Consider the following 17,466-nt stretch of genomic DNA (forward strand, 5'->3'; position numbering starts at 1 on the left):
ACCAGTGATCGGGATGAGTATTTGGGTGTCATCTGTGCAGTTAGTGTAGGTGACACCCAAATAGTCAAGAATATCAAAGAGTGGCTTCATAAAAACGTTATAGACTGTAGGTGGAACACACGATCCTTGAGAGACCCCACATGGGACTGGAGAGGCTTCAGCGGCGGCTGTAGGGGAGAAGACCCTCATGGATCTGTTCGCCAGGAAGGATCTAATCCATGAAGTAGCTTTGTCGGAAAAATGGGCTGCAGACTTGAGATGATGGAAAAGAATTTGATGGTTCACCAGATCAAATGCTGCCGATAATTCTGGCAATAGTAAGAGGGCTAGCTTGCCGTTATCTTTAAGGTCCTTGATTTGAGTTTTCAAGACGATAAGGGCAGTTTCCATTCTGTGCCTTGGTCGGAAGCCTGATTGTCTGAGGCCGAGGATTTTATTTGATTCTAAATACTTCTGGATCTGAAGATAGGCAGCGTGATCCAAGATTTTTTGTAGGAAAAGGATGGTTGTGATGGCCCTGTAATTAGTTGGGGTGCTGTGTTGAATGAGGAGTTATGAAGGGTGCTAATTCATAAGTGAACTCCTTAATGATAGGGGCTGGGCATGTGTCACCCTGGCAATTGGAAGGTTTGAGTTTACTCATGATGTTTTCTACCTCTTTAATAGATAATGGCGAAAAGCTGAAGGGTTGATGGGTGTGAGGAGGAGTGGTTGTTATTCCAGTGGGAATAACGTGTGGATGGTCTGTGAGTAAACAGCTTTTCTGGCACTGATTTTAGTTTGTAATGTGGAGATTTTGTCGAGGAGCGCTTTTGGTATAATAGTGCACCATATTAGTCTTTGCTACAGGTTTCTGGTGGGGCTGGCAGTCTTTCCAGCTCTTTAAGTATCTTAAAGAGCTCTTTGGTGTTGGATTCCGCTTGCAGTATTCACTTGTTATGTGTCTTTTTTGGCTTGGAGAATTGCCACCTTATAGTTGAGGGCTGCTAGGGAAAGGCTGTCCTTATTTGCGTCTGAGTGGAGGCTTTTCCAACGGGCCTCAGCTATTCTCTTCTCCTTGCATAATACTCTCAAGTGTGGCATGAACCACGCGTTGAGGTGTGCACGAGGTTTGGGTTTCCGTTTTAATTGTGGCAATGGTATTCATGGCTTTAACTATGGTTTGATTGAAGGTATCGACTCGGACAGTAGGGTCTGTGAACGACACTGAAGCATTGTTTAGTAGAGGCAGGATATGAGTGAGCAGTTTCTCCTTTTGTTATATCCCTTTTATTTCTCGTACTGATGGATGGAGCAATGTTCTGTTTAGAGCGTTGGTTGTTGACATTGATGTTAAAGGTAATCGTGTGATGCTCTGACCTGGCACAAGGAGTGTTTGACAATACGTTGATACTGCAATTCAGGTTGACCAGCCAGTCGAATGTTCTTCCATTGTTGTGTGTAGATTCCTGAATGCAATGGGAGAAACCTAAATTGGCTAGAGTATTGGCAATGTCTAGCGCTTTGTGGTCATTAGGATCTTGGTAACCGAGATTAAAATCCCCTAGTTAAATAATTTGTGAGTTGGGTTGGTGTTGGTTACTAGGAGGGCAGTGATGTTGTCTGCAAAGGTGGAGGTGGGACCTGGTGGCTTATAGATAAGGTGCAGGGTAATGGTTTGGTTAGGTGAGATAGGCATTTTGACGGACGGTAACTCAGCTGAAGGAATGTGTTTATTGGGGATAGGTCTAAAATCAAGAGAGCTTCTGAATATGAGTGCAACGCCTCCGCCCTTGGATTGGTTAGTGTTCCGTCGCATCTAGTGATGGAGTAGCCATTGGAAATGGCAAGGGAGAGTAGTGGTCCGGCAGTTGCATTGAACCAAGTCTCTGTGATGGCTAGAAAATCTAGGTCTTGGGCTGCGATGAAGTCTGCAATATCCAGCGCATGGGCGGGAAGGGACCTGGCATTAAGAAGGGCACCCTTAATCATGGTACCTTTGGCGGTGGTAGGTTTAATGTTGTTGACTATCGAAGGAGCTTTAGGAATGGTGTTCTTGCTGCCTGGTGTCTTAGGTCTATGTGTGTGATATCCTTGAGTATTGAGCGTTTTCACTGACGTGGTGAGAAGGTGAGAATGTGTAGCCATGGGGTATCTGGTATCTTTATTTCTAATTGCCCTTAAGTGTTCAAGCAATCATAGTTTCAGAACTCTTTTTGTACTTCCTATATAGGATTTATTGCAGACACATCTTATGCAGTGTACCACAAATTTACTGTTACAGTTAATGTACTGTCCAATTTATTTGGTCTTGCCATGGGTAAGTTGAAATCCGTTTTCCCATTTTCTATGTTGGGACACATTTTGAAGTTCCCACATCTATAAACAAACTCCTGTTGGTTCATGTAGATCAAGGAGACTGCACAGCTGTTTTGGTTTTTCTGGTTTCAAGAAACTTCGGCTTATTTTTTCATTAATTGTAGGAGCTTTCTGAAAGGTAATAGTTGGTTTATCATTTAGGTATTCTTTGACATTTTCGTCCGTTTTGAGCATGTTCCAATGTTTGTGCAGGATTCATTTGATGATTTTTGCATCATTACTATAGGTTGTGATGAAGTTTATTTTTGATTGCAAACTTTTGTCCTTGGGTTTATTATTAAGATAATTTCTTTGAATTTGTGTTGCATTTCCTTCCACTCTGGCCAGTGCTTTTGATTGGTATCCTCTTTCTTTGAATTTTACCTTAAAGGTTTCTTTATGTTTTTCAAATAATTCCATTGTGCTGCAATTCCTTTTAACCCTTAGTATTTCTCCATAAGGAATATTCCTTATTATATGGTATGAGTGGTTACACTGAGCGTGTAGAATGCTATTTACAGCCATTGGCTTTATGTGAAGATCCGTATGTATCTTTTCTCCTTGTGTATACAGGTCTAAAAATTCCACTCTTGTTTTACTTTCTTGCATAGTAAATGTTATGTTGTAACTGTTTTTATTTAGATAATTGACATAATCTAGTAACTTTAACTTTTCTCCTTTCCAAATCATTAGGACGTCATCTGTATACCGTCCCCAATATATCACATTTTCATCTTCGTTGAATGCTAGATGTTTCCAGGCATGATTCAGTTCATAATGCCCCATGAAGAGGTTGGCATATGACAGTGCCAACTGTGCACCCATAGCCGTCCCTTGGAGTTGTCGATAAATTTGTTGGTCAAACGTACAAATTTTGTTTTTCAAAGCAAAATGTAACATTTCTACAATCATAGTATTTTGATTGTTGTAATCAATAGATCTAGATTTTAGAAAATAAGCTGTACATTCCACCACCTTCTCATGTTCAATACTGGTATAGAGCGATGCTACATCCAATGTTATAAATCTAAATTTGTCTTCCCATGGGATTAGTTCTAGCTGTTGGATTACATGCTTTGTGTTTCTCAGATAGGATGCTAAATTCACTGCCAATTGTTGTAAATATATGTCTTGTATTGCAATATTCTTCAGTTAGAGGCCATGTGCCGTTAATGATTGGACGGCATGGTGGGAAGATGTTGTACTTTTTATGAAGCTTTGGTAAAAAATATATAGTAGCCATGACTGGATTTGCCACATTCATATATGCACATTTCTTCTCAGTTAGTAGGGCATAATTTTCCCAGGATTTACTTTTTTCTTGCCATTCTCTTTGTGGCGAAGTCAGTGGATTATTTGCCAATTTCTGATAAAAGTTTTCATTGTTTAAGTGTGTGTTTCCTTCACATAGTCAGACCTGTTCATTAGAACTATGTTTCCCCTTTGTCGGCCATTTTTGTAATGATACTTTTATTGTTTTTCAGTTTTTCCAACTACTGTGTCTCTTTCAGAAACAGATAACACCATATTTTTGCTTGTTTATTTGTCAAGTAATTGTGTCTAAGTTCTTCGCTTACAGCTTTTTGAAATATATCAATGACATTGTTTTCTGGGAGTGTTGGCTCAAATTTAGACTGAGCTCTTAAGGTTGTTTCTTCTGACAAATATGTATTAATGGCTTGTTTTCTGTAAATCCTTGTAAGGTATATTCTTCCTCTTCATCAATGTTCAGTAGATTAACTGTATTTTCTGCCATTTCTACTGTTAGTTCTGATACTTCTTGTACAGTAATTTGTTCCTTCCTTTTTGGTGGAATCTGATAAAAAAAAGTTTTAATTTTAACTTGCAGAATCTGAAAATATCTATTTGTGTTTGGAAGTAGTCCACTGGGTCTTTTGGGCTGAATGATAACCTTTTGTTTAATGCTTTGAATAGGGCTGAATCCATATGATGATTGGATAAGTTGGTTACTAGGTTTACCTGTTCCCCCTCCTTTGCGATCTGGTTTGCATGCCTTGAAATTGACCTCCTTGATTTCTTAATTCCTCCCCTCTTTCCCCTCCTTCTGATGTGATTGTTGTTCAGATATTTGGGTTTTGAGGAGTCCTTTGTCTTGTGTTTGCTATATTTGGCTGCTGGTAATTGTGCCTGGTACTTTTCTTGAACATCCTTACTTCCTCTCAAAAAGGACATTCTGGGTTTATTGTTTATGCATTGGGTGCCTCTGTTTGTCCTTTCTCACTGTAACTACTTGTGTCATCATCTGATAATTCTGGTGTTTTGCTTTGATTTTTCTCTGGTGTAGTTTTCCTATAATTGCTTCTTATATCGTATATTATTTGATATGTGTAGACTTGCTGGTTTTTATAGTCATTTTCATCTCTGATGAACATATTATGTTTTAGTTCCTCCGTGTAGTTTGTCAAATAGTTGTCAAAAATTTGATAGTTTTTGAACGTCAGTTCTGGGAGATTTAGTTTCTCTGTATTCGTTTTCAATATTTGGATTTCCTTAGTTATCTTTTCATGTGTTCAAGCTGCCTGGTTTATTATTCGTATCATCATCTCATGTGATGTTTTCCTTAGTAAACCTTCCCAGTCATTTAGGGCTATCACATCTTCTTCGAATGAGGGGAAAATACAGATTCTGAGGCCTCTGGGAATTCTTCCGACCTCCAAGTACATTTTCATGGTTTTTATTTCCCACCATTTGGCCAACTCTTTCTTTGAAGCCATTTCTAATTGCCGAACAGGCTTCTTAATGACTTTGAGGTTTGTGAGGATGGACTTGTATCCATTTGTCTATGCCTCAAAAAAAGCTCTTCAGCTTCAGCATCTCTCGGAGTAGTCTTCTGTCATTTTTATAGTATATATCCAAAGCTCTTTTCCTCTGTTAGATGGATACTCTGGCCTTCTCGACAGGTCCGACCACTCACTCTACTCATTCACAATGGCCTTCTCCACAGGCCCGACCCCCCTGTACTTTCTGTATGGAATGAATCTTATGCTCATCCAATCGCAGGAGACGTCCCCCGTTCTGTCCTCTGAAGACAAAGGACAGGAACCATTGCATGACACCATAGAGACTCCATTTTATACTTCCCCAGACTCCATCTTTTTACTAGGCCACACAATGATTTCCAAAAGCCATCTCTCCCACTGTCCAGTTCCGCGCACAGCCAGCCCGGCCTCCCGCACCACCACCTCCTCTGTCTGCATCGCACAAGCTCTTTTCTCACAGAAGCCCAGGCGCAAATTGTTGCAAACAGATACAGTATTATTTTTCTTCCTCTGAGCTCACTGCCCTGTGTGTGACCAGAGGCGAACCACTGCCTGGGTGCCCACTCATCACCACAAACCTGTCTATGGCCCCTCAACCCCCACCTTGAGAAGCCATGGTCCCCCAACATTTCTTGATGCAGATACACATCTGACCCCCATTTTATGAGCAGGCCAACCACACATCCCAGGTCAAATCCCCCACCGTTGTATTTCACTAGTAAACCTAACACATGTCGGCTTATATCATGGGGCATCAAACGGAGCAAAACGTCCAAGGAGGGCACCTGGGCCCGGGCCTCAGAGTTTAACGATCCTTAAGGTTCAAAGAGCAAAATCAGTCAAATATCAAACAAAATGAACTCTACAGCATCCCGATGACTGTCCACTTTTTCCAAATTATTTGTTGCATGCCTTCAGTTCCTGTTTTTCTAAGATAGATTAGTTAGCTATGTTTCATTGTGTGTGTGTCTCACCTTCTCCCCACGGAGATGAGCCCAGCTGACCCACGTGCTGCTCAACGAACACCCAAGCCTCAAGCCATTCCGGTGCAACTGTCTCTTATGTATCCATACTGTTTCTATGACATTCCAGTATTATGTGCCTATATCAAAGCGTTTCAATCTTATAATGTGCTGCTTGTGTAATGTCTGGCAGAACGCTCTCAGAGCAGCAGAGTTCTCTGCGTGCATCTTTTATCTGTTATAAAACTTTGTTCAACTTTAATCTATCTCCTGGTCTCATTCCCTACTGGGGTGTGTCCATTTATTCCAATCTTGGGATCTATGTTGGGGGATGAGTCCATTCACCACTCACTCAATGTTAGTACTTATCTGCGCTCTCCACTGGCTCAATGTTCCCTATGTTAGCGCAACAATTTCCAGTGTCTAAACATGCCTCACTCCCGCTGTTGAAATGCAAAAGCCTGCTTTTTTACATGAGATACATTTTGGTGGTGACTTGTCCACCATAAGCCCTCACCACTGAATGATTCTAACTACCACATGCATGTCCCTCTCTACACAAAAAACCCCAACACAACTTGTACCCCAATAACGCAACTATACAATCACTTGCACTACGCGCCACTCCTGGCTAACAGAGTTCACCAAACACTATGCACCTTCCCGCTCTACCGCAGGCGTGCCCACGCCAGCGCCCACTTCCTATCGGGTGGTATGCTCTAATATCTAGACTACTCCTACACCATAAAATGAATCTATCCCTCTGTGTCTGTAGCCATGCACTATTATGCAGCATATTCTTGCACGGTTATACTCATGTCCTTGATACTCTCGAGTCCCCTCGGAACTGAGCCTCCACCACAGGCTCATCCTTCCACTGAGTGCAGGACGGCGCTCGTGACCTAGCAGACCTTTGCGAACTCAGTGCTGCAGAGCCTCCTCAGTGATGCAGTGTGAACAGCTGGGTGAGCACAAATCAAACAGAACAGTGGATAGGCTCTGACCAAAAGGATGACATCTGGATGTAATACGAACAGTATTTTTATAGCATGAAATACAATGGTTGGAAATCCATCGAAACACTTGCAAGTTGGAGAATTCACTGTTTCTATGTTTTCCAGGGATTAAATTGGTTCATGGACATCACCTCCTCGAAGCTTACGTTGATTACTGAAGCGTAATTGAAGCAAACAGTTTCCCATTACAATGCCTCCCCATGTGGTACGACATTTATTCGCACCCCACCCCAGAACAACTTATTTCTAAAGTAACATTTGTGCTGACTGCCGAAACTTTAATCCACTGCCATTGGTCAGCACCATTGAGAACTGCACATGAGACAACCGGCAGCTGGTGGGAAAGGGGACATTCACACAATACCTGTTAGATGATGACCGTCGCAAACTCTGTGGTAGATACTTTGGAGGCTGGCCACCTCACCAGAGCTCATGAAGCTACCGTCTAATTGGTTGTCCCAGGAATGCTGCTTCGTCCACCCCCACTCCCCCCACTGCCATATAGGCAGGCTAGTTTGGCTGACCGCCCTGTAATTACATCACCTTGTTCTAGTTATGTTTTTCGTGTGATGAGTAGCTTAAGCCCCACCCCCTTTGCAGATCCCTGTCATATTGGTCTCCTGTTTCAGATCAAAGTTTCCCAGGTCCTTCCACCCAGAGGGATTTCCCACTATGTGTATCTGTGATGGTGCTATTATCCTTCCCCCTTCTCTAGCTAATCATAGGACAGTATCTTGGACTGTGTATGCACCCAATGCATCATTATCCTCTACTGTTCCCGATGGAGCCCTTTGTACGGGGCTTCTGTGGCTTCAAATACCTATGTCCTTTCCCAACTAGCTGCCCCACCATCCCCCTTATTTACTATCACAGTTGGTAGGTGTGCTCTCCTGTCTGGCGCTGAATTAGCACCTTTGATACAGACTGTAGGTTCTCAACCAATTTGTGCTGTTTAAGACTGTCTCACTCATAATATTTGGGGCGAGTGGGTATGCATAGCCCCAATAATGAGCATGGCGAGGCCCTGGTGGATCCCTGTACACCTCCTCCAAGATTGGCATTACTTGGAGGGTCCCGCCTCTAGCCGCAAGCATCCCTCTCACCCCAATTCCAGGCCTCATCAATGGGACTTTGTCACAGTACACACCACAGCATATCTCATTAGGAAAGAAACATATAAGGGCAGCAAAAGATTCATGTAAATGTGCTATTGGAGTGCCCTCAGCCACTTGATTTGTATCTGTTCCATGCTCTGAAGTCTCATTGAAACATGCATTGACAAAGCCAACCGTTGTGGCTTATGCACAAGTATTAGATAGGCTTTCGCCAGGCACTGCTACCATATGTTCAGTTGATCACGCTGTTTATCAGCTGTGTTTTATGGGCTGGCATCACTATTATGGCTTTGTAAAAATAAGGAAACATTCTTGTGCTTGTAAGATCTAACAAAGTTTTTAATTAACATATAAGTAAAAACATTTTTTGGAGTACTCTTATTGCTAACGAAAACCAAAATGAAATTTTAGGTACATTCAATATCTTTCATTGACATACATTTGCAATGGTATGGATCATTTAGGAAGTGCCATGCATTCAATGCTTGTTTTTGTCATAATTTAAAAAAACAGAAACTCTGAGAGAGCTTGGAGTTTCTGTCTTACTTGTTCCATGCATTCAATACTTGTCTTTTTTGTAAATTCAAATATGCTTGTCCAATTTTAAATATACTGCTTTATATATTAGTTAAATCCTGCTGATTGTCAGAAAATTGAGTTGTTCCTTATTTGCTTTTCTTTTCCCTCATTCAGCTCAAGAAATAAGTGGTGTATCAGTCACTTTTACTTCCTAATCATAGGCAAATACTCCCCAAAAATAAAAATAGGGAGTACAATACTCCTACCTCCAAATCTTATCTGGAGCACTGTCCTCATTTATAAGGGAGAATAGAATATCCTTATTGATTTATCAATGTCCTCATTATAGAGAATCCTTATCTGTCTTGATGCTTAGAATTATTGCAGGTGTCCCAGATGAATCGCTGCTCACTTAGTTTGGCATTGTCCTTATTTCCATCCTAACATCGCTTGTCATTGTTATCATTTTCATCCTCTCTACGCGTTTAGTCTTTTTAAGTGGCTCATCAGGAGGAATCCTGTGTTTTTAAATCTAACATTAAAGGTTAGCGAATGTTAACAATTTGTTTTTATAATTGATAATCATGTCTTTGTAAACATATATCGAACATGAAAACTGATCTCAAATATCATGTTGAGTATATTTTTCCTTGGCTTACACTTCGACGCCAGTAGGGTCAGCATCTGTAGTAGAGCTCTATGGGCACAGCAGGTCCCTTGATACTAACATTACACGTCCAGAGCATAGATTCACAAGGCTTTCCAATATCCTCTGTTGAGCCATCGTCAGTTGGGATGACTCTTTTTTGTGCCATTTCAATGTAGCCACCCATATTAATGGTGTATTGTTTATTGTGGCAGTGCTTGTGTGCTTTGTGCTCCCACTTGGTACAACCTAGTTTAATATTAATGTTCCATGGAGAGTGCAGTATTAAAGTTTAATTTGTGCCACTTTGACTAGTTCTGCTGTCGAGCAACCACATATAACTGTGGAGCTGAAGGTGTAACCTATGCTGAATCTGTCCTGAACTCTTGTTTTTCTCATTCTCCTTTCCTTAGGACCAGCGGCTTACCTCCTTCCTGCAATGCTGGGGCCACATACAGTGGGAAAGCCTTCTGCACCCTACATCTCCATGACTGGACGCAGCAAGATTGGTAGTTTTGCAGAAGATCTGCAGAAGGTGAGTGTGATAATGGGTGTTGTCTCCCACTAGTTGTACTTTTATTTTGTCCTTGGGACCATTGATGGTTGTGAAATAGTGCCCGTATGTGCTAACATGTGTTTCAGCCTACAAGGCCTTTCTCAAAGCCGGGCTTATTCTTTACAAAACAAATTATATATTACATATGTATTCAATATATACAGATTTGATCCTTGATTGTATGTATCACAACTTTGTGTGAAGACAGAAAGTTATGAGTGGGAGTAGGAAGGATTAATAGGAGAACAAAAAGAAAAAAAGGGAGGAAAAGGAAGGGAAAACAAACAATACATATTTCATTAATTACATTACCCCTTAACAAAATTCACCATGTTCTTTACAGGAGCGACTTATTGTTTCAGTGAGCTCTCCCTTGTATTGCTAACAGCCTGGGAATTCAACATAATTTCTTGATTACTATTACTGACTACCCCTGTTATTGACGATTAACAATGTACGTTCGACAATTTACCTTGCCATGCATCATTTAGCTTCTGTGCCTCTATTCAATAGACATAGGTCTACTCACCCAATGATCTTGGTGTTTCTCTATGGTCTGTTCCATTATTTAGTCCATAACTAATAACAGGGATAGTTCCCAAATACCTGCAAAATATGCATTCTTTGGATTTGGTTGTAACATTTGGTTATGTACAGTATTAGATCTCTTAGAATTGGACAATTATGTTATAGGTTATGTTTGACATTATCCCCGTGACCTCTGTTGCGTCCTAACTACACCTGTGTTGAGGTTTTTATTTGCAAAGATTAACCATCCACTATATCATACTGCAAAGCATGGAATTAAACTTTCAGCCTTTCTACAAAACCCCTAAATTGTATTTCTTGACGTCTTTATATTTAGGGTAAGCCTTAGTTATAGTGCCATAATTAGAGTGTTAGGAAGGCTTGATGCAACCCTCCACCATTAAGAAACGTTTGTTTCCAATGTTTCTTGGCAATGGAAGTCAATTAATCATACCAGACTTGAAATATTGAATGAAATATTTGTTTATTTTTCCTTCCTATTTTTTTTTCTTTTTTTCTTTTTATTGTCCTATTAATCCTACCTACTCCCACACATGATGTTGGTACATACCATCAATGGATCATATCTGTGTATATTGAATACATATGTAATATATAATTTGTTTTGTAAAAAATAAGGCTGGCTTTGAGAAAGGTCTTGCAGGCTGAAACACGTGTTAAAACATACGGGCACTATTTACTATTTCACAACCACGAATGGTCCCAAGGACAAAATAAAAGTATAAAATAACCCGATAAAGGTTCAAGTGATTTATTAGAAGCACCTGGCATTCAAATAGGAGTACATCATAAGCAATTTGCATATTAACTGGCGGATTAGGTAACTTCTGGTACTCCATCCAAGCGATGGGTAATCACTTAAACGTCTTCAGCTTTTTATTCAAAATTAAACTTTATTGGCATTAGGCTTAAAATAACACAGATCAACAGTAAAGCCTTCTCAAACAACCAACACAACTGAGCCCTCCGTCCCCTCTCCCCCTAACTCCCCTCTCCCTGCAGCGAAAATGTATTGTCTCCTTGGAGTTCAGACAAAGGATAAGACCTAATTTCCAACCAGGTATCACAAGGGCACGCTTATCCGTGAATCGGAGAGCCTCCCCTGAAGTTCTCTTCGTTCTATTGGTTCCTGGGTGGTGTTTAGGGCTTGTTATCTCGTCATGGTGGCCGGCCCCCCTCTTCTCCCAACCCGCACCTCTGCCCTGTCGGCCTCACCACCCATACTTTTCAAAGAAAGGAAGCCACAGGCCTTCGATGTCACCGATGTCTCAAACTTTCATCCTATATCTCATACCTTTTCTAGCTAAACTCTACTGAAACAGCTCTGACTTGCGTGATTAACTCTCTTCTCACAGCCCATTATTCTAAACACTCCTCTGTCCTTATTCTTCTTGACTTATCTGCTTCTTTTGACACCGTTGATCACTCTTTGCTTCTGAACTCCCTCCTCGTTTGGCTTTCGTGGCTCTGTTCTATCGTGGTTTTCCTCTTACCTATCCAACCGCACTTTCGCTGTCTCCTGGTGTGGTGACACCTTTTTGCCTCTTCCCCACAATCATGGTGTTCCTCAAGGATCAGTACTTGGTCCCTTTCTCTTCTCCTTATATACTTCTTTCCTCGCTCCTATAATCTCTTCTTTTGGACTATCTCACCACTTCTATGCTGATGACACACAGCTCTTTCTTTCGTTCTCCTCTTTCATGCCTGACATTCATTCCACTTTCTCGACTTGCTTGTCTGCCATCAAATTTTGGATGACATCCCACTTTCTCACTTTGAATGGTGGAAAGACTGAAGTCTTATTCTTTTCCGCAAACACTCTCCCACCACTGCCTCCTCCCCATTTATTTCCTTTCCTCCTTCCAGCCTATCCATCTCCTCTACTGCCCGTAATCTTGGTCTCTACTTTGATTCTAACCTTTCCTTTGCTCACTATATCTCTCTCACATCCCATGCATGTCACCTCTATGGTCTGTTCCATTTCACCTCTACAACATTCGGCAGAGTCAGCCACTTCCTTACTTGCCGTGCATCAAAACTTCTTATCTCATTGTTAATCTTTTCTCGACTTTTCTATAGTTCTGTCACCTTCTTTGGTCTTCCCCACTCGCATCGTGCTCTTCTTAAATTTATCTATCATTCAGCTATTCGCTCACTTTGTCTGCTCTCTTATTATCTTGCCTCACTTGGTTGGCTGTCTTTCCACTCTCAGCTTAAATACAATTTTCTTTGCCTAGTGTTCAAATCTCTCTACGGACTTGCCCCTGACTATCTTGCATCACTCCTTTCATTCTATTCTCCCTCTCGTTCTCTCTGCTCCTCGGATCTCTTTAGACTGACCGTTTTCAGTCCTTCCTGCGCTCAATCCCGCTTTCGCTCTTTTCAGCTCCTCGCCCCACTTCACTGGCCCATGCTCCCTCTGTCCCATCACTCTATTACTTCTTACTCCTTATTCCATTCCTCCTTAAAATCTCACCTGCTTCAGTATCCTGATTGATTCTTACAGACTGTACCTAACAATGTTTTGCACCACTGTTCTTATGTACCGTTTATCTCTTATGTAAAGCGCTTTGGATAAAGGCTTAACTGGATTACTCTCTTCGGCTGGGGCCTCTCTCTGGAACAGTCTTCCTGCCTCCCTGAAACTCGAGGAGAACCATCTCCGGTTCTGGAAGCACCTCAAAACCTTCTTCTTTGCCTCTGCTTTCTCTCCCCCTCTCTCCTGCTGATATCCTGACTGAAACTGCTCGGGTTACCTGGCCACCCCTTCTGATCTCTGGCCCAGGCCCCACCAATTGCCCACTTGCACTGCCTCCCTGGCAACCCCTGCACCTGGGGACCGTTGTTCTGTATCCCTACAGTCCCCCTACCAGCACTTTTATCTGCACTTCCTTGCACTTGCCACCAGCTGGCTGTTTATTTTCTTACTTATTCCACTTTTTCCCATTTACTGCACTTTCCCCTCTCCCTTCCCCTGCGCACTTTTCCTTTTCCCCCCTTCCCATGCACTTGCGCGATCTGAATGACACTTGGCCTAGTAGGATCGTTGTCTGCCCTCCCTTTGTTTCTCCCCCCTTGCCCCGTCGTGCCTTGAAACACTTGTGTATAGGCGCGTTATAAATGCCATATCATATCATATCCTATTATATAAAGAATAACATAAATACAAATTACAAAAATACTCCATATCATAAATAGCTCGGATCTTTAAAACCCACTCCTTTTCAGCCGGCATTCGTGGGCTATTCCACAGTTGGTCCAGGCAGCATCTAGCAGAGACTGCCATGATCTGAAACATGTGCCCCTGCTCCGTTACTACCTCAAAAAGGAGAAATCATGGCGAGAGCTCCCTCTGGATCCCGTCCACACCTTTTATCCAGGAAAGAACCGCCCTCCAATAACCCTGGACCCTTGAGCAGCCCCACCACATTTGAATATAAACCCCTCTTCCCGGTGGCCCTTCAGCAGTGTGGGTCATATCCCTCCCTCATTCGCGCAATCATCGCAGGTGGTAGTGCCATCTGTGCGGCAGCTTTAGGGCCTGGTGTCTATATTGGAGTGAGGTCGCGGAGTGGTTAGCCCTCCTGCACATTTGTGTCCATAAAGTGTCCTCAATATCCCTGCCCAGATCCAGTCCCAATTTGATTCTCGGTGGGAGGGGGTTCCTAGGGTTCGCCAAGAGGATCCTCTTATACATTTCGGCTATGAGCCCCCTGGATTCCCTCTGTGTGATCAGGAATCCTTCAAAGCTCGTCAACTCCTTCCTCAGATTCTCACCCCACCTGCTCTGTGTCAGGACCCCCTTCAGTTGCAGGAAGCGGAAAGGTGACGATTTGTGGAGTACAAGGCCTCTTCCAAACTCCTCAGGGAAATGAAGGTGTCCCCTTCACACAGTTGTCCTGCCCTGCTTGGTCCCGCCTCATACCAGGGTTGACATGCCAATGGATCCTCAATCCCGTCCCTCAATGGGAGGCCCAAACACAGCTCAAGGGCGACAGCCACAATGTGAGCCACCTATTGTCCCCACCCTCCCTCCATATGTACCATAAGACCTCCAAAACCGGGTGATGCAACACTTTCTCATGAATATTGGCTTGAGGGACCCACAGCCATTCGTCTAGTGTGAGTGGGGCTAATACTGCGTTGTCCATCGCCACCCATTGTTTTTCCGAGATGGAACCCTGAGCTGGGTTTCCCTTTGGTATGTCAAGTCCGGAAATCCCACTCCCCCTGCCTCCTTTGGCAGGATCAATGTCCTGTGGGCAACCCTATGTCTTGCCCAGAGAAATCTCAACATAGCCACTTTGACCTTGGCGTAGAACGATGAGGGATCCCTATAGGCAACATCTGGAATGAGAACAGGAATTTGGGGATCACCACCATCTTTATACAATTTTAAACGTGCCATCCATGACAACCCCGATCTCGACCATCTCTCCATGTCTCGCTTTATGGTGGACCATACAGGGAGAACATTTTTTGGAAAAAGGTCCTCAGACCACTGAGTCACCTGGATCCCAAGGTAGCGAAAGGCGTCTTCCTATATCCTAAACTGTAATCATGCAATGTACTCCTTCCCCCTCTCTGGCAGCGCCCCCACCGGATAAACCACTTACTTTCCCAGTTTTACTTTGAACCCTGATAATCTCTCGTATTGCTTCAAACCTTCCAGCCCGAGGGGAACCGAGTCAAATGGTCTGGTAATATGTAGAGCAGAGCGCCATCAGCGAAAAGACTAATCTTACAGTCCACCACACCCACCATGACGCCTCTAATCCCTTCACTATCCCTAATCATCGCTGCCCATGGCTTCATAAGCAGTGCGTAAATCAGCGGGGAGAGTGGGCACCCTTGGCACATGCCCAGTTGTAGGGGGAAGGCCTGTGATTCGGTCCCGTAAACCACCACATTGGCCGTCGGTCTCGAGTATTGGACCGTCATCCAGCTGGTCCACCTACAGCCCATCCCCAGGGACTCGAAGACCTCCCCCATAAAGGCCCAGCTCACCCGGTCAAACGCCTTCTCGGCATCCATTGCCAGCAAGAGTAACCCCTCTTCCTTCACCCCCGGAGCATTGAGAACATGAAGCGTCTTTCACATGTGTCGTCTCCCTGCCTGTGTAGCACGAATCTTGTCTGGTCAGGGTGAATCAATCGAGGGAGGCAAGATTCCAAGAGTGTCGCAAGGATTCTGGCAACGATCTTGGCATCAAAATTGAGGAGATAGAAAGGCCTTTATGAAGCCCAATTGACTAGAACCTTCCCCGGTTTCGGGATAATCTCTATTATGGCCTGAAGAAACGGCAGGGTATTTTGGCATCCCCAACTATGGAATTGAAGAGTTTGGCCAGGGGTGCCGCTAATGGGGTTTGGTATTGCTTATAGAAGTCAGCCGTGAATCCATTGTCAACAGGGGCTTTGCCTGTTTTCAATATTTGAATGGCCCCCAATACCTCTTCCTGGGTTATCTCGCCCTCCAGGGCCTCAACTTCTGCTCTTGTAAGCTTGGGGAGGCGTCACTCGGTCAGGTACTGCCTGACTTCCCCCACGTCCTGCTCCACTGGCCTAGCATGTAACTCCCTGTAGTAACCCGCAAAACAGGTCGCAATATACCCCTCTCCTTCACGATATGTCCCTCAGTATACCGTGCTCCTTCTATTCTCCGTTCCACCCTACAGCCCCTAACCCTATCTGCTAGGAGAGTCCCTACCATGTCACCCATTTTGTAATACCTCTGCTGAGTGAACCTCATCTTTTTTACCACCTCCCTTATCAGTACTGTGTGGAGTTCCTGCCTCTTGTCCCTCATTTTACCCAGGAGTCCTACCCTGTCTGCATCCCATTGGGACAGCTGAGATCGCAGCATTTTCAACTCTTCTCTAAGTCTATTTTCGATTAGCCCCCTTTCTCTCTTTTTGCGAGACCCCTCTGCGATAAGTAGCCCCCTAAAAGTGGCTTTGGCTGCCTCACAGACCGTTGCAATACCTGTCTCTCCATTATCGTTGATTTCAAAATATGCTCCTATCTCCTTCCCCAGGAAATCCTTGGACACCCGGTCCTTCCGCAAGGTGTTGTTGCACCTCCATCTAAAACACCGGCAAGATTCAGGGAGCCACCAATTCGCCACCACCAACTTATGGTCCAACCACATGATCACCTCCACCATGGGCGCCCCCACTTCACCTTCCAGTTCTCTCGGAATCAGTAGGCGATCTATCCTCGTATATGTCTGATGTGGGGGGGGGAAGAAACGTATAACCCCCCGGGCCCAGCCAGTGACTCCGCCAGACGTTCACCCAATAGTGATCTTGCAGAAGGTTACCAAAAGCCAGGTTGTCTTTGGTCGCAGCTTTAATACCCGTCCCTTTTGCTCACCAGTGGTCCAGCGCAGGATCCGCATAACCAAGTTGAATCCCCCCCCAAAACATCACGCCCTCCGCCCCCAGTCATCCATCATCTTAAATACCTGATGTAGGCACCCCGCCTGCCCCACATTGGGTGCATACAGGGTGGCCAGTGTGATCTGTGTCCCCTCATGAATTCCTTTTATACCTAAGCATCGTCCCCCAAAGCCCCTTTTGACCTGAATCCCCATCAGTCAGAAGGACTTACCCAGCAGGATTCCCACTCCTTCTTTCTTAGAGGTCCTTTGGGAGGCCCAACAGTTCCTACCAATCTCTTTGCCCCTTATTGCTGATTCCGCCCCCTGCCTATAGTGGGTCTCCCGCAGGAAGAGAATCGCCAGTTTCCGCTTGTGGAACATATTACTAATTAGGCATCTCTTGTTCTGGGAGTTCAATCCCTTCACATTTAGCGTGCCTACCAGCCATATCCTTTCTTCACCCTTTGTTGATTGCTCCTTGTGTTCTCTATGGTGTAGATATCCCTTGTTGCATGTGAGCTTCATTGCATGAGGGTCCCTTCCCTATTCCACTCCCCTCCCCAAACCTTCCCCCTCCCTTCCCACCCTTCCCTGTCTCGTTCCGA

At 43.8% G+C, this 17,466-nt stretch overlaps 1 protein-coding gene across 2 annotated transcripts in view; it reads left to right on the forward strand.

Moving 5' to 3' along the window:
• The window catches only part of CIMAP1B (ciliary microtubule associated protein 1B), a 130,412-nt gene that overhangs the window by 79,217 nt on the left and 33,729 nt on the right, over window positions 1-17,466 (forward strand). For both annotated transcript variants that reach the window (XM_069629480.1, XM_069629481.1), the window contains exon 5: window positions 9,789-9,910. In XM_069629480.1, coding sequence (XP_069485581.1) covers window positions 9,789-9,910 — 122 coding nt within the window. The remainder of the gene's footprint in view (window positions 1-9,788; window positions 9,911-17,466) is intronic.

This window comes from Ambystoma mexicanum, chromosome 12 (genome assembly GCF_040938575.1).
Source record: "Ambystoma mexicanum isolate Mex_15411 chromosome 12, UKY_AmexF1_1, whole genome shotgun sequence".
Lineage (NCBI taxonomy): Eukaryota > Metazoa > Chordata > Amphibia > Caudata > Ambystomatidae > Ambystoma > Ambystoma mexicanum.